A 23,917-nucleotide genomic window follows, 5' to 3' on the forward strand; every position below is an offset into this window, starting at 1 on the left:
CACTGGTAGGAGACGGATCTTCCAATTTTGACCACTTGCCATCCTGAGGATTTACCCCCCCCCCCCCTATTGACCAGGCCTCTTTTTGCTATTCGGCGCTGCACTATTTCAACTGATAATTGCACGGTCATGCAATGCTGCACCCAAAGGAGATGTACGTCCTTTTTTTCCACACAAATAGAGCTTTCTTTCGGTGGTATTTGATCACCTGTGCGCTTTTTATTTTTCATACTATAAACAAAAAAAGACCAAAAATTTTGAAGAAAAACTATTTTTTCATGTCAGCTATAAAAAAATATATAGTAAACTCAATGTTAGTCATAAATTTAGGCCAAAATGTATTCTGCTACATGTCTTTGGTAAAAAAAAAAAATCCCAATAAGTGTATATTGATTGCTTTGTGTGAAAGTTATAGCATCTACAAACTATGGTATAGATACTGCAATTTACGCAAATTGTTTGCTATACAATGCTGCACTAGTTCAATTTTATTTTTGGCGCTATAAACAAAAAAAAAAAAAAAGGTACCTTTTTTTGTTTCTTTTTGCACAAAGTTGTCATTTAAATTATATATTTCTCACACAAGTCATGGATATATGTGGAATTACACCCCAAAATACATTCTGCTACTTCTACCAAATATGGGGATACCACGAGACTTTTTGGGAGCCTAGCCACATACAGCAACCTGAAATCCTCCCCCCCCCAAATGACCCCTTTTTGGAAAGTAGACACACCAAGAAATTAAAAAAAAAAAAAAAAAAAAAAAAAAAGAGGGGAGGTATGGTGAGTATTTTGCAGATCAAATTTTTTCTCACAAGGTGTCAAAATATAAAAAAAAAAAAAAGAAAAAAAAATATGTTTTTGTTTTCTTTCTTCATTTTCCAAAAACTTGTGGCAACAAACGAGATCTGCAAAATACTCACCATGCTTCTTATCAAATTCCTTGGGGTGTCTACTTTCCAAAAAGGGGTTATTAGGGGGGGTTGGTGCTATCCTGGCATTTCAGGGCCTCCGAAACTGTGATAGGTAGTCAGGAAGTGTAATGATGAAATAAAGCCCTTTAAAAGCCTGTGGTAAAAAAAATTAAATTCTTCTATTGACTCAACATGCCTTTCAGCAAACAGATTGGGGTGGCTACTTCCCAAAAAGCTCCGTGCAATGGCGACAAACTGCATACATTTTTAACATCCATAGGCAACGCTTTAAAAGCCTTTACAAGCTACCATTTTAGATTTACAGAGGAGGTCTAGTGCTAGAATTACTCCCCTTGATCTGTTGTTCACGGCGGTACCTCACATGCATGGTGCAACCGCTGTTTACATACCAGCACAGGGTCAATGCTCACGCACGCGGGGGGGGGGGGGCGAGGGTGTTTTTTTTTTGTTTTGTTTTTTCCAGTTAGTTTGATTTTATTTATTTTTACACTGTCCCTTTCATTTTTTTTTTTATCACTTTTAAATGCTATCACAGGGAATGCAAATATCCCCTATAACTTCAATGGGCATTGTCATATATTCTTTTTGAGAAATCTGGGGTCTATTAGACTCTAGATATCTCCTCTGCCCTTACATTATCTAATCTCACAAAGATCGGTGTGATCAGATGCTTTCCCAATATACAAATGGCGCTGTTTATATCCTGCGAAACTGAAGTGATGAAATGCTTGTAGCTACTGATTTCTTAGACTATAAAAATGATTGGCACCATTCCGGTCTCCAATCAGCTCTATGGTCAGCTCACAGAAACACCGGCTGCATTCTCAGGTTCCCCCGATGGCATGGGATTGCCCGAGAAGGCCATGGAAGGCAGCGGGGGAGGGGGCATAGTCTCCCGCTGCTTGTAAAAGCAATCCTGCAGCTAATTAGCTACTAGGATTGCTTTTACATGAAAGCCGATCACTGGATGAAAAAAAAAAACGATACCAGGTTGATGCCTCCAGCTGTAGGCATCATCCTGGTATAACCAAAGTCCAGTAATGTACCAGTACGTCACTGGTCCTTGTTGGGTATATATGCTATGTTTTTTTTTTTTTTGTATGCAGCCTGTGGGCTGAATGAAAAAAAGAGAAGACATCTCTACCAGAAAAAGTGTGTGGTATGCCCAGCATTAAAATACACCACCCTGCACCCACCCACTTCTAATGGTGGGCACACATTAGGTCGCATGGTGCCACATATGCCAGTTCCAAGATTGTACAAATTTCTAAGTGGCACGCTTGAATAAAAATTGTCCACATATAAGTGGTACCCCATATGGAAAAAAGATGACACCAAGTCCCAAACTATCTTGCCACTACTCCCCATGTAGTCTGGGCATCCAGGGGATTCCACGTGACTATCTTTTCCCTTGTAAATCAAGGGGAGTAGTTAAATTTGCTGTTTCCACCTGAATTCCGGGTTGGGCAGCGAATGGGGGGGGGGGGGGGGAGTACGGGTGCTGATTCTGCAAACACTGCAGTTTTGTGTGCAATATATCAAGTGACAGTAACCTGACACTGAACTTGCTGGGGGAGAAGGGGGGCTAAACACGGGTGCTGGGACTGATCCTGCTAACGCTGTGTTTTTGGGGACGCTATACTAATGTGAAGGCTGGTATAGTGCTGATCTGATCAAAGATATTGATTCGTTCAGACACTATGCTAGCAATGGAGGTTTATTGTGCATGAGAGTGTCCCTGACAATCAAGGGGTTAAATGTGATGACTGGTGTACTGACGGGCAATCTGACGCTATCTGGGAGGGGCATGAAAACCACGGGAGCGCGAATCTCGTATACATATGTGATTTTGCGCACCCGTGCCACCCTGTAGCAGTATTTCTGCTATAGGGCGGTCACCAAGCAGTTACAGAAGCGGTTTGCGTTACTTTACCAACTGACAATTGCGCGGTCATGCAATGCTGCACCCAAATGAAATTTTGCTTCACAAGGACAATGCAGTCCTCCTTCACCGGGTGCCAGCGGGTAATCACGGGCCAGGACCCGGTGATTGCAACCCGGGGCCGTGATCGGCGGCGCGAGTAGGGCGGGTGCGCGCCCCCTACCCGGATAGGCAAAATCACACATATACATACATATATACACACACATTATATATACACACACACACACACACACACACACGATTTTGCGCAGCGGGTCTGCCCTGCCGCAGTAAATGTACTGTGGGTGGGCGTTAAGCGGTTATAATGGAGCCAAATCCATAAGAGCTGAAACGGTTTCTCTAAGCCTGGAATAATGCCAGCAGCCTGCGACTCCTCACAGGCTGTATGATACATCTGGAACAGGGGTGTCCTTCCATTGTGACCCAGGAAGGTCAAAAAGTTGAAGAGGAATGGTCTTCAGCCACAAAATACACTACCAATACGATAGCTGATGAGCAGAAAAAGTCTGGCAGATCACAAGTTAACAATCACAGATATAGATAATATACTTAGCGCTGTTTTGTCCTTACGACACCTTTGATATGCCTTGAATCTTTTGGCATGTTTTTGCATAGAATGCCATTTCAAATTGTAATCTTTGAAAACTGCCACAAATCCCCTACAAATTAAGCAGAGTGCCTAACATTTGCCTCGCCAAAGAAGTAATCTGTCCAATTCTCCATCCTCAACTTTTCTTTTTTTGGGGTTATATTTTCTTTTGTGATGTAGAAGCCATTAAAGTGTTACTAAACCCAGAACAGTAAAATCAGTCTGTATATGCAGTAAAGCATGCTTGTTATACTAACTGTGGAACCTAAGGGGTTATTCCTCTGCATTGCGTAAAAAGGCTGTTTGATCATGTCTTCTTTGATCCTCCAGTTCTTCTACTGTCCCCAATCCATCTCCTGATAGAACAGAGCCTTGGTGGCAAACTGCACATGCTCAGTTTGGTGTGTATAGCTAGATGTCCAGACAGGAGGATGAAGGGCCCTGCAGCCTCATAGGACAATCAGGGGTGAAAGAAAACTCACCATACAAGCTTTGACCAGTACTCAGCTGGACACTGATATAAGTCACAAGAGTGCTATATACTACTGATGAGAAAAGGTATTTAGCAGTTTATATTGACTAAAATATTTGCATTTCCATGTTCTGCGTACTGTGGAAGACCAGATATAGTGAATGCAGGGTTATGAGTTTAATAACACTTTAAAGAAATAATAGAATATGGGATTGGCATTTACTTGCCTGGCATTATCAAGAGTCCTTGCATGTACTGCTGCCAGAGCTATTGCAATCAGGGCAGCCCCAGCATCTCTCCAGACATGCCTGTGCCTGCCACCACATCTGTTTTTGCAAACACAGCATCCTTCCAGGCATAAATGGGCCTGTTTTGTTTGTGCCAGTCCTGAAGCTGCTATACTTGCACGGCATCCCTCCAGATTTTCCCTGGACATGGTTAATACTATTGGGCCGCATGCGGCCCGCAGGTTGGACACCCCTGGTGCAGGGGGCTATACCTGACAGATTTAATGAAGGCTCTGAAAAGTGCAAGGACTCAAACAGAGAACAATATTACAGGCTGCCAGTGTCAGGCCTTCGAGCAGGTGCACTACAGGCAACACCAAAGCAGTTAGTTGTTAATGGGCTGGAGGGACCCATTACAGGACTTCTCACAAGTTAACATTCATAGGTGGTTAATCAGTCCCCGTAAATTTAAAACCAATGCACTCACCTGTAGTAAATATTTGGTGAACTTTCATAGCTTTATATTATCAAAAGGTGCCTATTTATACAAAATTGAAATCAGTATTTTTTCGTGTTTTTTTCTGACAGCAAATATCAATTTCAATCATTTGTAAGTCCACATTCTATGAATGAAATTGGATCTATAAAGGAGGAGGCAAACTTTTTAATCATCTGTACATCCTCCATAAGGAAGGCTTTTACTTTTCACGAACAGAAAAAGGAATCAGCACAAGAGACACATCCTTCAGGAGTGCAAGTTAGGCCCCTGATGCCGTTTTTTCTGCACTTAGGCTTTAATCGTGGCTTTGCATAACTGTCTATGGCTTCTTATACTTCAGCCTCAAGAACAGGCATGCAAAGCAGAAAAGTCCAAATAAAGTCAGAACTCCTTAACTGCTTAGCCTAAGTTTCAAGAAGGTGACTCAAAGTACTGAAACCATTGATTCAGCTTGACAGCCTGGCAACCAGCATTTTTAGAACAAGAGGTCAGCAACAGCAGTCATATTTCTTTTAGTACAAAGATATTAGGCGAATACTCTAAAAATATAATGCCGTTATTTTCATAAGGAAAGTAAACCTGGCAGCTTTACGTTCTATTATTACACTTTGAAATAATAGTATCAGCAAAAATGAAGGCCATGAATTTCATCCCGTCTGGATAGGAGGCAGCAATAACTGGTACATATTAGCTGCGTTTATGAACACTGTAATATATCGTGTACAGTTACCAGAGACAGGTAGATGGTTTCTTTGCATGGTGTAGGGAAACATTGCTTTTCACGAGAATGGAAGATAAATATTGGGGCCAATTTATACAAGTATATTTGTACTGAAATGCACATAAATGTATACCTATTCGAACCTTTCTGGTGGTATCCTTTCTTAATCATTTTCTACAGTGTCCGAGCACCTGAAGTCTGATAGTTGCTGCCCTCTCAAACTACACACTCAGGAGCTGGGAAAAGTGTGGACAGACATTGGACACCAAGGGGTTTATTTACTAAAGCTGGAGAGTCCAAAATCAGACTCACTTCTGCATAGAAACCAATCAGCTTCCAGGTTTCATTGCCAAAGCTTCATTGAACAAGCTGAGGTTAGAAGCTGATTGGTTTCTATGCAGAAGGGAGTCTGATTTTGGACTCTCCAGCTTTAGTAAATAAACCCCCAACTGTCAAACATCAGGTGACATCTCCATATCTCAAAAGAAAAAAAAAAAAAAAAAAAAAAAAAAGGAGTCAGAAACAGACAAGTAAAGCAAATTAAAAAGGAGCTCTATAGTCACAGCATACAATAATTTCATGTTATAACATCATCATTGCAATAGCATACAGTTATTGACTTTCCAATATAAGATTACTTGAACAATCTCCTTTCATTTTGTGCGTGCCGGATATCTCTTTTCACAACTTCCTGCATTCATTGGTGATTACTATACTGACTACCTCCTAAAACTCCTCCTTTCAGCACCTCTAGCTTAGAAGGTACAGCAGAGCCTACTCACAGGGCATAGTGAAGACCCAATTATTATCCGAGTTACGATAAGAGATACAGTGACGGAAATCCCCTGCTGCTTTTGAATGTTTGCCCTCTCACAAAGAAATGATCAGTCTAAAAACTGAATGGTAGGTGTATTATAACACAGACAGAAAAGCAAAAAAAAAAAAAAAAATCAAAAGAAATGCATGTCTATCAAAATTATGCACGGGTTTGCATGTTCATGAAAGAAATAAGTATTTTATCCCCTTCACAAAACATGACTTAGTACTTGGTGGCAAATCCATTGTTGGCAATCACAGAGGTCAGACATTTCATCAGGTTTGCACACATCTCAGGAGGGATTTTGGCCCACTCCTCTTGGCAGATCCTCTTCAAGTCATTAAGGTTTGGTGGCTGACGTTTGGCAACTCAAACTGTCAGCTCCCTCCACAGATTTTCAATCGGATTAAGGTCTGGAGACTGGCTAGGTCACTGCAGGACCTCAATGTGCTTCTTCTTGAGCCACTTTGTTGCCTTGGCCGTGTATTTTGGGTCATTGTCATGCTAGAACACCCATCCACGACCCATTTTCAATATCCTAGCTGAGGGAAGAAGGTTCTCACACAAGATTTGACGATACATTGCCCCGTCCATCGTCCCTTTGATGCGATGTAGTTGTCCTGTCCCCTTAGCAGAAACACCCCAAAGCAGAATGTTTCCACCACCATGTTTGACAGTTGGGCTGGTGTTCTTGGGCTCATAGGCAGCATTCCTCCTCCTCCAAACACATCGAGTTGAGTTGATGCCAAAGAGCTCCATTTTGGTCTCATCTGACCACAACACTTTCAACCAGTCCTCCTCTGCATCATTCAGATGTTCAGTGGCAAACTTCAGACGGGCCTGGACATGTGCTTTCTTGAGCAGAGGGACCTTGCGGGTACTGCAGGATTTCAATCCTTGTTGGTGTAGTGTGTTACCAATTGTTTTCTTGGCGACTGTGGTCCCAGCTGCCTGAAGATCATTGACAAGATCCTCACATGTAGTTCTGGGATGATTCCTCACTGTTCTCATGATCATTGACACTCCGCGAGGTGAGATCTTGCATGGTGCACCAGACCTAGGGAGACTGATAGTTGTTTTGTGTTTCTTTCATTTTCTAATGATTGCACCAGCTGTTGTCACCTTCTCACCAAGCTGCTTGGAGACCGTTTGGTAACCCAGTCCAGCCTTGTGTAGGTCTACAGTCTTGTCCCTGACATCCTTGGACAGCTCTTTGGTCTTTGCCATGGTGGAGAGTTTTTAATCTGATTGTTTGATTGCTCCTGTGGACAGGTGTCTTTTATACAGGTAAAAAAATGAGATTAGCAGCACTCCCTTTAAGCAACTGCTTCTAATCTCAGCTTGTTACCTGTATGAAAGACACCTGGTAGCCAAAAATCCTGCTGAATGATAGGGGATCAAATACTTATTTCCCTCATGAACATGCAAATCAGTGAATCATTTGTTAGACATGCATTTTGTTGCTATTCTGTCTCTGTGTTACAATACACCTACCATTCGATTTTTAGACTGATCATTTCTTTGTGAGTGGGCAAACATTCAAAATCAGCAGGGGATCAAATACTTATTTCCTTCACTGTATGATGAGAGGAGCCCAAGACCACCTTTTAGATCATGGAATCCACCACGGCAGGGGGGGATGAGTCCTGTGCCAACTTATAACAGGTATGAACCACTGAGAGAAAATTATGGAGCCAGGTATGATCATTATCAGAGGGGGTTTTTTTTTTTTTTTTTTTAGACAAAGTTATGCACTTAGTAGCGCATCACCAATTTACTATTCATTTACCACTTTCACTATTTGGAACATAGTTAGGTGTCTGCGGCCACTTAGTGGGGATTACAGCCATTTGGCAGCGCAGAAGGATTGTTTCTTCTTTTTTCTCTTCCTGAACTCTCAACGTCTTCCAGTGATGTTCTTCCGCTCTTGAAGCATGAGTGCCACTCAAAACACCTCATTACAGCATCATCGTAAACTTGCGAATCATGTCAAATGTGTCTGTGGCAGATTTGCCCAGTTTCACAAAGAATTTCATATTTGCTCTTTGTTCTAACTTGCTGTCCATGATGAAATAGCAGAAATGGCAATTAACATGGTCAGAATAGCGCCAGTTGCACTGCTCCCCATGTACATAGGACAATGTCTTTTGACACACTTACTTATGAAGGTCAGTGCTCCCTATGACTGTGCATGCAGCCTTGCGCTGCCATATGTTTGTGGCAAACTTGCTCATCCTTGTTGGAGCGGAGTCCCCCTTTACACTCTGTTTTTCATGTTCTGTCTATCTGAGGCATACCTCAAATCGCTCCTCACATCCCCCCTGCATTCCTGTGAGGCAAACGTTATCTTCTGGCAGATGGTGTGGGGGTCAACCAGGTTAAGACATCCTGCGACCAGCAGTCCAGCAGTCATAAAAGGTTGTAAAGTGTACTTCCTCCCCCATCTTAATCAAGATAAGAAAACTGCACATTCCTCAGGTGAACTGTATGTTTCATATCATGGGGGATGAGTTGTAGTTAGAGTAGAGCTCCCCAATGACCACTCCCAAAATGTGTAGTCAGAGCCCCCCCCTTCCCGTGAGAGGGACTTTCAAGAGAGTTAGTCTGTCAGACACACACAGAGATCTCCGAGGTAACATCGTAACAGAGGAGATCAAAGAACCTTTCGGCTCACAACTTGAATTTGCCAAAACCAGGCAAGGCAAGTAACTTACCCTGTATTTTCTCGCTATTCTATGTTTGCTGTGTCTTTATATACATATACAGTCATGGCCGAAATTGTTGGCACCCTTGATATTTCTCCAGGAAATCATGTATTTCTCACGAAACGTATTGCATTAACACATGTTTTGCTATACACATGTTTATTCCCTTTGTGTGTATTGGGACAAAACAAAAAAAGGGAGGAAAGAAAGCAAATTCGACATAATGTCACACAAACCTCCAAAAATGGGCTGGACAAAAGTATTGGCACCCTTTCACAACTGCGGATAAATAAGAATGTTACAAGCATGTGATGCTCCTGTAAACTCACCTGGGGCAAGTAACAGGTGTGGGCAATATAGAAATCACACCTGAAAGCAGATAAAAAGGAGAGACGTTCACTTAACCTTTGCATTGTGTGTCTGTCTGTGCCACACTAAGCATGGACAACAGAAAGAGGAGACGAGAACTGTCTGAGGACCTGAGAACCAAAATTGTGGCAAAATATCAACAATCTCAAGGTTACAAGTCCATCTCCAGAGAACTAGATTTGCCTTTGTCCACAGTGCGCAACATTATCAAGAAGTTTGCAACCCATGGCACTGTAGCTAATCTCCCTGGTCGTGGACGGATGAGGAAAATTGATGAAAGATTGCAACGCAGAATAGTCCGGATGGTGGATAAGCAGCCCCAAACATGTTCCAAAGACATTCAAGCTGTCCTGCAGGCTCAGGGAGCATCAGTGTCAGCGCGAACTATCCGTCGACATTTAAATGAAATGAAACGCTATGGCAGGAGACCCAGGAGGACCCCACTGCTGACACAGAGACATAAAAAAGCAAGACTACAGTTTGCCAAAATGTACTTGAGTAAGCCAAAAGCCTTCTGGGAAAACGTCTTGTGGACAGATGAGACCAAGATAGAGCTTTTCGGTAAAGCACATCATTCTACTGTTTACCGAAAACGGAATGAGGCCTACAAAGAACAAAACACAGTACCTACGGTAAAATATGGTGGAGGTTCAATGATGTTTTGGGGTTGTTTTGCTGCCTCTGGCACTGGGTGCCTTGACTGTGTGCAAGGCATCATGAAATCTGAGGATTACCAAAGGATTTTGGGTCGCACTGTAGGGCCCAGTGTCAGAAAGCTGGGTTTGCGTCCAAGATCCTGGGTCTTCCAGCAGGACAATGACCCCAAACATACGTCAAAAAGCACTCAGAAATGGATGGCAAAGAAGCGCTGGAGAGTTCTGAAGTGGCCAGCAATGAGCCCAGATCTAAATCCCATTGAACACCTGTGGAGAGATCTTAAAATTGCTGTTGGGAAAAGGTGTCCTTCCAATAAGAGAGACCTGGAGCTGTTTGCAAAGGAAGAGTGGTCCAAAATTCCGGGTGAGAGGTGTCAGAAGCTTATTGATGGTTATAGGAAGCGACTGATTTCAGTTATGTTTTCCAAAGGGTGTGCAACCAAATATTAAGTTAAGGGTGCCAATACTTTTGTCCAGCCCATTTTTGGGGTTTTGTGTGACATTATGTCATATTTGCTTTTCTGCCTCTGTTTTATATTTGTTCCAATACATACAAAGGGAATAAACATGTGTATAGCAAAACATGTGTTAATGCAATACCTTTTTTGTGTGAAATACTTGATTTTCAGGAAAAATATCAAGGGTGCCAACAATTTCGGCCATGACTGTATATATATATTTTTGTGACATCTTTGTAACTATTTATTTTGCATCCAACGCTTTTAGCAATAAATCTTTCTTTTTGAAAGTGTTAAACTGTTTCTAAGTGCTTACTTGCAATTCACGAATCCCTGCCTTTGAAGAGACGCTACTGTGGTTATATCTCTATATAGTAGGTCCGCGGGCCGTGCTATATAGATCAATATTTCAATCATTACAGTGTATATTTGGTAACGGGAGTTTCCCAGTCTCCGACAAAAGTGGTGGTGGCAGTAGAGGGTTAGTTGCGTAACTAACCCGACCCAGTAACAAGCGCATTCAGGCTGCAGGCACCGATTGTAGTCCATTAGCTGGGCAATCGCTGTGTAGGGTGCAGCTGGGTGGGGCCTTGTTACGCGCGTCACACCGCGGTTTTGGATCGGCCGGCCCTTCGGTCACGAGTTTGGTGAGAAGGTCTGGGGTCTGACGCCGTGGGCGTGACGTATTACTGTTGGTCGCGGCTGTGCGATCGTCGCCTGTTGGTGGCGGCGACCGCGGGTCGTGACAATGTTGGCATGTTACAATACAAAAATTATATTTAGAATAGAATTTCCAGTCAGAAAAAAGGGAATTAACACAGGAGATCCAGTTAATGTAGTAAAGAAAATCACAACTTTCATGATGACCTCCAGTGACTTTAGTGATTTCCCAGTCACTAAACTAAAAGCAGCATGCACATTAGGATCTCTGGCGTTCCTGATCTACGTGCATAATCTATCTCTTTGCCCCAAAAACGACTGAAGCAAGAGACAGCTAGGCAAACAGCATTTTCAGAAGGAGGTTTGCAAGGACAGCATCCCTATTTCCTTCTGTACAGATTCACTTTATGCTAAGAAAAAAAAAAAAAAAAAAAAAAAAGAGAACAAAGGTGGACTTGTTGTCAAGAGTAACCAATAAGGACTGTCATTTACTTTCCCATAAAATCAAAAGGGGAAACTTTGACAAGTAGTAACTTAAGTTTTTGTTTCCATTTACTTTCCTCAAATTTTATAAATCAACTCTACATATAAATTGGCTTTTTTACAATCAGGTTATATAGAAGTTGATTGATAAAACTTTAAGTGTAATTTTATGAATTGCACCTCAGATTTACACACTCTATAACATTTTAAATGAAGCATAAGAAACAATAAAGAAGTCATCTGAACAAAATACTTATTTTCCCATGCAGGACAGTGCCTGCACTCCATGGGTTAACTGCTCGTTTTTGTTAAGAGATATGGAGAGCTGAGGTATACTCACCTAATCCGCAGATCCACCAAGTACAAGACCAGTCCCTGCCAGTCCTGGTCCCCCCCTTCCTGAACATTAGCGGTCTTGTGAATGGTCTGTTCCCGACATCACACCCATAGACCGGCTCTGGTTGTGAGAACAACAGGAACAGTCCACGGTTGGATGTGGAGAAGCTCTGTTTTCCACAGCATAAGACAAGTATAACTTTTCCTTATGCCCCTGGATAAAACAAGCAGTTAACCCATGCAGTGTGGGCACAGCCTCACTGCATGGAAATATAACATTTTTGCCCGTAGTTCTGCTTTAACTATGTAGTCTGAAAATTGACACAAGTAAATATTAAATACAGTATGCATGCTGAGATTTACTGCACAAAAAGGAGTCTTTACAAGCTCTTATAGCTGGCTAGAAATTGCAGTTGTGTGTTCTAAGCAAAATTCCTGGCCTAAGGAGATACCTAGCTATCCTATGATACATCTGGCTACAAACTCTTAATCCAGACCAGTCAGCTCAAAGGCCTCATGCACACAGGGCGTTTTTGCAGCCACTTTTAGGGGCATCATTTCCCTTTTCTTTTTACTGCTTACAAACACCCCTCCATGCTATCCTATGTATCCATGTAACACAGATTTTAGAAACTTAGTGGCAGGAGCTTTTAGGAGCAGGAAAAAAAAAAAAAAAAAAAAAAAAAAAACACCACTGCCAGTGCATCCAGGAGCATCAGAGTTTGCGCAGAAAAAAAATGCTTGACACTTCCAAAATCTATTAAACACACCTACATGCTAGGTGCAATTAGCACTTGAGCATTAATTCCAGTGGCCAGAATAAAATATTGATTCTGGCCAATGAAATGAATTAACGCCCAAGAGCTAGACCCCCGCAAAACAAGCATCAGGATTTTTTTCTGCTGGCTTCTAGGAGACTTAAATAAATATCCTGAGTAGGCCTTATAAACTTTACATGTATAATGGACTGTTAATGTCAATATTATTATAATGGGTAAAGTAAATGATTCTGCCTATATATATTTTGGCAGGGTTATTGTTCCCGGCTGCTGGTAGAACATTCTGATAACTTGAAGCAAGATGAAAATTGAAGTTGATTTACTGATACAGCATAACAAAAATGCAGCTCATCATATTAGAAAAAGCAAAATAGCTGTTGGCCAAATGACCATTTTTTTGTGGTGTCATCAGTGTGACAAAAGCCATCTAACAATATACACACCAGCTCTACGATTAGCAATAACTTAAACCCCAGACAAATCTTATGAAATGCAACAAGACAGCAACAATATACGTCTATTCCAACTAGTCCCTCTTCACATGAATCATTTACTTTATGGGTCAGGCAGGCATGCAATCCAAGGCCTTCTGAAAAGGGGAATGAACTAGAGCATTAACAAGACACATTTTACTGACCTATCTATAGCCATTCTTAAATGAGCGTACATTTTACATTTTATCATCAGTGCAACAAGATCATTCCCTAATATAATTGTTTACCCCCTCCGCTGAAATCGCATATATTTTTTGTTTTTGTCAAATATCTTTTGTGATAGACTAGAAAGCCAGCACGCAGCTAAAGATTCAAGGGTTATTAAAAAAGGTAAATATATATCCAACACGGGAAAGACGCTAACACGTTGCGGTCGTTAAACCTTAATCATGAGCTATCCTTTTGATGTTGCATGTATTTGCCTTTTAATAAGCTTTGAATGGAATGTTAGCTGTGTGGCAGCTTTCTATTTGAGGACTATTTGTGGGCAGACAGGCACCCTTTTTGCAGGACCACCATTCCACAAGCCAAAAAGTCAAAGAGACAGAGAACCATCATTGGCTTTTCATTGCTTTTTTTAAGAGCTTCCCCCTCTGCGTCCACATTTAAGGCCTAGGTGTGAATAACAAAGCATGTACAGCCTCCACTGTATGCTGGTTCCTGGGATCTCAAGGTCTCATATCCCAGGAGTCTTCAAGAGCACTGGGAGCGCATGCACGACCAAATCCACATGTGCACTGACTGCCCTAGCCAAGGAAAAATTGTTTACAAGTTACCTTAATATTGTCAATGTGTAACCAACATGATTCTCATGTTAAGCGCTGGTTGATGGTGCATGGGTTCCCAAAGATCTAGCCAGGGTGCATGACCTGGCGTTCTGCAGTAGTGCAGTAGAACACAGCAGAACAGTGCTGTATTACCTTGGTGGACAAGTATGTTTATTGAGGTTACAAGGATTACAACAGTCTGAAAAAAAGGTTTCCATAGTATTGGCAATGTGTAAACAATTGGATTCTCTGTCTAGAGCATCAGCAAGTTGCACAGATGCTCTCAGTGCTCTAGCAACCTATGGCAACATGTAAACAAAATGATTCCTTGCTAGAGCGCTAGTAGTGCAGCGCATCATCATGGGGGGTGGTACAGAGATACAGGAACTAAATAAAGAATCTATTGCCCCCAGTGAAAGTGGTGGAAGACAGGCAAAGTTCAATAGAAGGCAAGATAATACTAGCCTGCATGTAAAGGTATGTATTGTGAAGCTGAACACTGGGAATGGAACAAATTCTACCTGTTGAACAGTGGGAGCCCCCCTGCAAGGTTTAAAGAGGAATTAAACCCACCTATTTAAAGAGGAGCTTCACCTAAAAGGGCGAGTTCCGCTTGTTATAACCTCCCCCCTCCACTGCCACATTTGGCAATTGGGGGGGGGGGGGGGGGGGGGGGGAGTACCTGGAATGGCCAGGTACCAGCTCCCACTTCCAGGTCCCCACTCCTTCCCCCGCAGTCTTCTGGGAACACGTCAGAGGTCCCAGAAGACTGTGGGACCATTCAAAAAAGCGCAGCACACTTCACACATGCACAGTAAGGAACCGGCTGCAAAACTGCAAGGCTTCACTGCCAGTTTCCCTTACTTAAGATGCCAGCAACTTAACCAGAAGCCACCTGAAGAATTGGCTCGGGTGGACATCACTGGATCCCTGGACAGGTACGTGTCCTTACATTAAAAGTTAGCAGCTGCAGTATAAATACGTGCTGACTTATTTTTTTTATTTTTTTTTCACTTTAAACATGTCTTGGATGATAACGGTTACAGTTACCAGTGTGTTGAACGAACACAAATGAACTACAAGTCCCGTTTGCACCAGCGGCAGACAGCTTGAAGCCCTCAATGAAATTCAAGAATGCTGATCAGCACCTTTGTAGTCCACTAACACTTCCTGCAGCTGAGTAACTGTCTGCCTGTATGGAGGTACAAGCAGAGAGCGATCAGTAGTGATTTTTTTTTTTTAACTAATAATAATAATAATAATAATAAGTGAACAACCACTAAATCTGCATTGTTTGTGAGGAGGTGAACATGTGAACAAGACCCCAAGCTCCTTAGTGTGGAGACTTCAGTGGACTGGTCACATGGAGCCAGGAGTAAAGTAATTAATAGGGATGAGTTTGGGTTTACTCCGAACTTGGGTTCAGACCAAATCTAGAAGAAAGTCATCACTCCCACCCAATCAACACAAGCCTAATATGTGGCCTTGTTAGGTTGATGTAATCATAAGCATCCCTGTGTAGCTGTGAGGCGGGGAATGCCCTAGCGACAGTTGATTGAGTGGCAGTGGATGGGAGCGATAGCTGCCTTCCGCGTCCAGTACAAATTTCGGACCAAACCTGAGCTCATCCTTGGTAAGTAATACCCATTCACCCCTAGACTAAACAAGCATTTGCCCCTTGCAGTACAGGGAGGCCCACTGCAAGGGTAGATTTTGTCAAAGGGCTTGCTCACACTTTGTGCGATCACCTGTGTTTTTCCACACTGGACAAATGCAGGTCACATAGCAAGCAATCATGTCTTGTTCACACAACGCTAGTGGGATGTACACTATGCTGGATCGCCGTACATATCACCGCACAAAACATGGATGAACTGTCACTATGTGATACTTCAAAAAGTTAGAAAAATACAAAATGTAAGCAGCGTGATGTGCATTTCAGCTCTCTGCCAAGCTGATACCGACAGCGGCCTTCACAGTCAAATGCTGCACTTTTCCATGCAGGCTAGTGTGAACAGGGCCTAATTCTCAGAGTTCAGCTTTTAAATTGTCATCTTATAACATTTTGCTGCACTCCAGGATGAAAAAATACAAGCGGCATATGTACTCTTACTTGAATCTTGGTGTAGTTTGTATATTTTCTCCAGATCTGTGCAGTAATCCAGTGTGAAACTTTGCATCTGTGCTAGAGCTTCCTGTAATAAAGCCACTGCTGCCCTTTCTCATGCAGGGTGACTGGTCTTGCCTCCATCAGCTCCTGTAGTTTTCTGCAAGCAGCATGTAGTGGGTGGAGCCTTCTAGGCCACTCCCACAGCTCTACTCAAGCTATGTACAGCACCATTATTACTTTGTAAAGTAGCAGTAAAGTCATATCTGGCTTGCAAAGGTATTTTGTGCCTTGTGGACTTATAGCCTTTATGGCAAGTGAGGGACATATTTATATAATGATTTGTTACAGAGTTAAGCTTTAACAGCGTTTTTGGGGTTTTTTTTACCCCTTTTAAAGTAGAACGTTATGCTAAGAAACAAAAAAATGGGTGAATGGGAAAGATTTTTAATGCAGAAGAAAACATGCTTTGTCTCTTGTGCAATAAAGCTACCTATCTGCCCGTCCGCCCCCATACAGTGAGCTGCGCACATGCAGCTCACTGCACAAATTCAGCAATGCCGAAACTGATAGAACTCCCGCATGGGAGGGAGCGACGTCATCTTGGCCCCTCCAATGACAGTGGTCGACGATCAAGATTTGAAATCCAACCACCACCAGAGGTCAGCAGCTAGTTCTGGGACGGCACAATGCTGGATTGAAGGCGGGTATAGTTCCGCTTTAACTAGGCATGGCTGAAACTTATCTTTAAAGTGAAATTACGGCTTCCACCTAACTAGCCATAAAACCTCCATGCCCCTCCTAACACCCATGCTGACTGGGGCTTGGTTCACACTTATGTGGGTGGTTGTGCAAATCGCACCCGTTTCCACACCCGCATCCAAAACGCGCTGCTCTTTACAGGTGCGCATGGCTACCATTCATTCTTAGTGGCACCCGCATGCATCTAAAAATATGGCACATTTGCAGGTACCGCCAGAAAATCACATGGTGCAAAAGTTTCTGCATTTTAAAAATGGTGAAGGAACGTTTTTCCTGCATGAAACACAGGCACAACGGCCCATTCACATGAATGAATAGGCTGCCGTGTCTGCGCAAAGGCGTCTCACAGAACTGCAGACGTGTGAACCTAACCTAGCCTGTGTAAGAAAGATATCTATGCTTACCTGCTATGGTCATGTGATCCAGCACCTCTGTGTCAGCCAGCAGCAGCGAAAGTGAGGACAATGGATGGGCCTATGGGTGACATCACCTTTCAGCCTTAGCTAGCTGTTGGAGCGCTCCCTCTTCTCCCCTGCAGCCGCTGCTGGCTGACACAGGGGAGATCACGTGACTGGACCAGAGTGGCCTGAGAATAAGTACGTTTCTTACACAGGTTAGTCAGCATAAGTGTGTGTGTGGGGGGGGGGCAGATTTAAGGCTAGTTAGGTGTAACTTTATGCAGAAGAATAGGTACGTGTTACAAGAACACATAATATTTAGTGTATTACTACAGCAGAGAACACACAGCATAGAGCAGCATAGGAAAGGCCTGGGAGCAGTGTGGTGTACCTGCAGCTGAACACCTGAGTACCACACACAGCTGACTGGAAAGCTCTGGGGATTTCCCTCCATGTGTGTACACCTGTGCCTACATTTCATCACCTCAGGACACTCCATACATCCCAGCCACCCCTGCTGGTGCTGCACAGGACTGCCACAAGCCCGCACCTGACCATTCCAGCCACCATGGCACCGGCTGCACGGAGTCCCCCATTCAAGTTGCAGGCACTAGTTCCAGCTGAGCTCCCCAGAGCTGCCCTCGTCCTCCTCCAGCACTCTTACCTCGCTCATGCTCTGCTTGCAGGCAGACGGGGATAGTTTTCTTCCAGCCAGGCATGTTCCCAGAGGCACCGCTCTCCTTCAGGGCTCGCTGCACCTTTGGCACATAACACCTCACAGTAGGGAAGGGACCGGCGGTGGTGGCGGGTGATACTGCTGCCTTCTCTGCTCTCTGGGTGCCGGCACTTGTGTCGCCTGCTGTGCTCCGTGTCTCGGGGGAGAAGGCTCGGGCAGGAGGGGGCTGCAGCAGCTCACGGAAGGCACTGGAGTAGGAGGAACAAGTGCACGGTGATAGAGGCACACGGAGGAGAAGGGGAGGGAGGGAAGCAGCGATGTCAGGGGGCGGGGGAGAAAACTTCCCATGGAGAAGGAGGAGTAGTGTGCTCACTTCATTCCCGCCGGGCACACATTCTGTGCCTGAGTGCACTGCAGTGTGTCCGTGTTATTGTGCCGGCACTTTCTAGGACACCGGCTTCCCCGGCCCGCTCTGACCACTTCTCCACTCTTCCATTCATGACTAGAATGGACACTCCCATCTGCCGCCACCCTCCATTAACCCCTTCATGGAGCACGCCTTCTCCTCGAAGTGCTGCTGTCAGCGACTTGGAGCACATTGTGTATTGTCTGACAGGAATACTGGCGGCTGAGGCCGGGGAAATTCTGCAGCCAGGTGCCCACTTATCACACTGTCCCATCAAATCTCTGCAGGACAGCACCATTCTGCTGGCTCAGTGACCCCAGAAGGAAATGGGATAGGATTGTATCACTAGTGCCTGACACATTTAATGATATATATATAATAAATTGATTTCAGGTACTTATATAGCGCCGTCAATTTACGCAGCGCTTTACATATATATTGTACATTCACATCGGTCCCTAACTCATATACATACTTGTCCAAAATCAGGGTTCCAATCTACTTGTCCCTCATAACAATCTACTTGTCCTGATGATAAAATAAATAAAAAAACAAAAAGGGCTTTATGGCGCCTTATGCAGGCCATAAACGGGTCAAAAACAGGCCGTTTAAAAAAAAAAAAACGAAAAATCGGTCGTTCAATAGGCCAACGTTCCCACCAACGGTAAAAAAATCATCCGATTTTTGTCCCGTCTACGGCCGGCATTTAATTACTTCTGTCCCTTGCAGAGAGCTCCGCTATTATATTTGACATGAAAAAGTATTGCGGTTGCAGCAATGCATCCATTTCGGATACAGATGTTTTCTATTCAGATACAAATAGATACATTGTTGCAACCGCAATACTTTTTCATGTCAAATATAATAGCGGACTGGAATTCTTCTTTTTCTTCTTCATTTTCTTCTTTTTCTTCTTCTTGCAGGTCATGGCTCATGCACAGATTTTTTTCAGTAAAACGATCGGCCGATTTTCCCATCATTGCTGGGAAAATCGGCCGATCGGGAAAATCGGCAGATTTTTTTCCAACTTTACCGATAAAAAAAAATGTGCCAAAACCCCGAAAAATGGCCAACCAATTAATCCATTAACGGTGCGAAAATCAGCTGAAAATAGGCCGATTTTCGATCCGTCTATGACCTGCATTAAACTGCTAGAAAATTTCTTAGAACCCTCCCATTTTTTTTAAAGCAGAGGCCCTAGAGAATAAATTGATGGGTTTTGCAAATTTTTTATGTAACGGTATTTGTGCATCAGTTTTTCAAACGCAATTGTTTTTTGGAAAAAAATATATTTTTTTAAATTTTAATGCAAATAACACAATACTAACCCCAACGTTTGGTAAAATATAACAGATGATGTTATGCTGAGTAAATAGATACCAAACATGTCACACTTTAAAATTGCGCATGCCCAATCAGTGGCAACAAACAACGTAAATTTTACTATCCAAAAGCCACACTTTAACCATGAAGGTATGCATGATGGTAAAAAAACCTTCAGCCCTTTACAACCACTTTAAGTACATGTTATATTTCAGTGTTTTCTTTTTTTAATACATTCACAGACATTTCTAAAATTCTGCTTTCACTTTTTCATTATTGGGGAACTGAGCGTAAATTAACCACTTGCCCTCCAGAGGATTTACTCCCCTTCCTGACCAGGCCATTTTTTGCGTTATGGCGCTATGTTAATTTAACTGACAATTGCGCGGTCATGCAATGCTGCACCCAAATGCAATTTATGTCCTTTTTTTTCCCACAAATAGAGCTTTCTTTTGGTCTTATTTGATCACCTGTGTGTTTTTAATTTTTTGCGCTATAAAAAAAGACTGACAATTTTGAGAAAAATCTGTATTTGTGACTTTTTGCTATGAAACATGTCCAGTAAAATAATTAAAAAAATCAAATTTCTGCATAAATATAGGCCAAAATGTATTCTGCGACATCTTTGCTAAAAAAATCCCAATATGTGTAAATTAATTGGTTTACGTGAAAGTTATAGCATTTACAAATGGCTGTATATATATTTATTTTCTCATTTTTACTAGTAATGGTGGTGATCAGTGACTTATAGCAGGACTGCGGTGGACATTCTGACACGGGGGGGAACTGGCTTGGTGTCACTGACATCCCCAGTGACACCAATACCGTGGCCAAGAAGCAGTTAAAATTGCGCATGCCCATGCAGCAGCAACAAACAATGTAAATTTTACTATCCAAAAGCCATACTTTAACCACTTGCTCTCCAGAGGATTTACCCCACTTCCTGATCAGGCCATTTTTTGCATTACTTTAACCGACAATTGCACGGTCATGCTACGCTGCACCCAAATGAAATTTATGTCCTTTTTTGTCCCACGAATAGAGCTTTCTTTTGGTGGTATTTGATCACCTGTGCAGTTTTAATGTTTTGCACTTTAAAAAAAAAATAGACCGACAATTTTGAGAAAAAACAGTATTTGTGACTTTTTGCTATTAATCATACATACGTGTACATAATACATGTATATTAATTGCTTTATGTGAAAGTTATAACGTTTACAAATGGTGGTATATATACTGGGATTATATATATAGCGGGACTGCGGCGGGCATTCTGACACTGGGGGGAACTGACTTGGTGTCACTGACATCACCAGTGACACCAATACAGTGATCAGTGCTAATAAAAAGCACTGACACTGTACTAATGACACTGGGCAGCAAGGTGTTAACATGTAGGGCGATCAAAGGGTTAACTCTGTGCTGTTTTACTGTGTGCTGTGCGTGTGTGCTTCACTGTAAGCACACTACTTTGCATGGCTCTGCTATGCAAAGCCATGCATAGCAGTGTGCAGAAGCGGACAGGTGTAGAGAACTGTATTGTTTACTTGCAGTTCTCTCCCTCTGTTGGTAATGCTCCTCGATCACAGGGTGCCAGCGAGTATTCACCGGCTGGGACTTGGTGATTGACAGCTGAGGCAGCAAATGGCAGCGTGGGTAGGGCTTGATCAATCCTGATGTACTGATGGCCGATCTCATTTCTTGAGGCCCAGAAATGCCTGGACAGTACAAATATCCCCAAAATTACCCCTTTTTAGAAAGTAGACAATTTGAAGTATTTAGTAAGTGGAATGGCAAGTTTTTTTAAGTTGTAATGCTTTGTCATAATTTTTCAGAAAATGAAGAAATAACAAAAAAAAAAATTGCAATTTTTTTTCAGCAGTGCAGTACAGCGACATCAAATGCCTGGTGTAGCGGTGATCAGGGACACTGACTGGTGACAGTAATATATATAAATATATATATATATATATATATATATATATATATATATATAATTTTTCTTATTTACTTTTTTTTATGATTTGTTTTGTTATAATATACTGACCAGAGTAATATAATGTTACCATAGTAATGCTGTACTACTCTGGGAAAGTGATCAGTATTTTTTTTTTTTTTACACATTATGATTGCTTATAGCAATGAATTTCATAGAACATGCATTTTACTGAATTAAATCGATTCCTTCAGTTTGTTTTGTTGTGATTAGCTGTGATTGGTCACAGCTAATCACATGACACAGGCTGTGATTGGTCACAGCTAATCACATGACACAGGCTGTGATTGGCCCAGTCTGTATCATGCGATTACTGTGACCAATTACAGCTAGCAACACAATTGTTTACAATGGATGGCATGAAAGGAAGCCATGCATTGTTTACAATTGTCTTGTGACTCCTGTGACTGGTCACATCGGTCACACGGTAGCGGAAACAGGCTGGTACACAGATAAGTCATCGTGTCATCATATCCCCCTGAGGAAGCCTTGTGTCCCTGTGGCATAACGCATAGATGACGTCATGACACTCGCAGTACCAAGCAGAGAGGACACATAATAATGCTATCATTACTGGAGAGGGAGTGTAAACAGGCTATATATATTTGGTGTGATTGAGCACTGAAAGAATGTCAGTGACCTTTTTGTCATTTTATGAAATAAAAGTGTTTTTAACATTAAACTACTGTTTTGCCTTTTTTGATTTCCTATGCTGAGCGATGAAATCTGAAGGAGGAGCTGGTCTACAGTTTATGTGATTTACCCAGGAGGGGAATTATACCTCAGGATACATCTCAACTGAGTCCGTTTAAAGGGATCCATGCGCTATTTGACCAAGCATTACTTATGTGAGGTCAAAAGCTCCAAGTGAGAGCACATCGGGTGCATTGGTGGTGGTGTACAGTATAAAGAGAAGAGGTGGATGTATGGATTGAATATTCACGGAGTCATGTATATTAAGATGATTATATGAAGGACTATATAAACTAGTGGGACATTCTTGATGAAAGCAATATTTTTTGATGAAAGCAATATTTATTTATGTTTTTTGTGCAATTGTAGTGTATATAGTACAATTACACATCGTATATGGGACAATGTTACACTATAGTTGGAAGCGCGGCACGTTTTCTAAATTATGCTTTTTTGCACATTAACCACTTGCCTACTGGACACTTCTACCCCCTTCCTGCCCAGGCCAATTTTCAGCTTTCAGCGCTGTCGCACTTTGAATGACAATTGCGTGATCATGCAACACTGTACCCATATGAAATTTTTCAAAAATTTTTCACAGAAATTGAACTTTCTTTTGGTGGTATTTAATTGCCACTGGGTGTTTTATTTTTTGCGCTATAAACAAAAAAAGAGCAAAACATTTTTTTTTTAAGTTTTTCTTTGTTTCTATTATAAAATTTTGCAAACAGGCAATTTTTCTCCATCACTGATGTGCGTTGATGAGGCTGCACTGATGGACACTGATGAGGTGGCACGTATAGGTGGCACTGATAGGCGGCATTGATAGGTGGCACTGATGAGCTGGCACTGATGATGCTGCACTGATAGGCGGTGCTGATGGGCAGTACTGATGGGTGGCACTGATGGGCACAGGTGGGTGGCACTGATGGGCACAGGTGGGCGGCACTGATGGGCCCCCTTAGCTGCAATAGGCAGCTGACAAAGATGTTTACATGCTGTGATGCTTTGCTTTGTGCCCATGGCAAAATTCACCCAACATGTATCAGTTGTCAGGCAGTAAGCCCACCGAGCACTACACATTCATGTAAATGAGGAAGCGCCACAAACACCCAGAACTGCATGCAATGCATGTGGCTTGATGCGTAATTGTCAGCAAAAATGGGGTTAAAAAAGGCAGTGAGGAACTTTCAGAGCACAATCCAAACATGAACTGTGCTACAGAGGCAAGGGAGATTTAGACGCATGCCTAAATCTACTATAACTCTGCCTTGTGTATTCAAGGCAAAATTACTGAGCTACAGCAAGAATAGCATGATTGGTATGGACACCGCAGTCTCATTGCTGCCCTGCCACTGACAGCCGCCCTAAGTGGGTGCCTCATTGGCAGCATTCTCTGCCAAAATGCATGTTTTCTATTTCCACTAGAGATGAGCGAATTTCTCAAAAATTCGATTCGGCTGATTCAGCAAATTCCAGTGTGAAATTCGATTCGATGCGAATTTCTTCGCTACGAAGATGACTTATAAAAAGGGTTTCTAGGCTTCAGAGAGCCTTTAAATTAGTGCAGAACACTGTACCTTTAATTTAAATGCCCTTGGAGATGAGGAAAGAGAAGGAGAAGGAGAAGGATGAGAAGAA

General features: G+C 42.5%; 1 protein-coding gene across 1 annotated transcript in view; it reads right to left on the reverse strand.

Moving 5' to 3' along the window:
- GRIP1 (glutamate receptor interacting protein 1) overlaps nt 1-18,118 on the reverse strand; it is an 892,229-nt gene extending 874,111 nt beyond the window's left edge. Inside the window, exon 1 of the mRNA XM_089674172.1 lies at nt 17,847-18,118. Coding sequence (XP_089530298.1) covers nt 17,847-17,901 — 55 coding nt within the window. The 5' untranslated portion in view covers nt 17,902-18,118. The remainder of the gene's footprint in view (nt 1-17,846) is intronic.
- Between the last annotated feature and the right edge of the window lie 5,799 nt (nt 18,119-23,917).

The sequence above is a fragment of the Staurois parvus genome, unplaced genomic scaffold, assembly GCF_062004578.1.
Source record: "Staurois parvus isolate SC_StPar_1 unplaced genomic scaffold, SC_StPar_1.0 ptg000147l, whole genome shotgun sequence".
NCBI lineage: Eukaryota > Metazoa > Chordata > Amphibia > Anura > Ranidae > Staurois > Staurois parvus.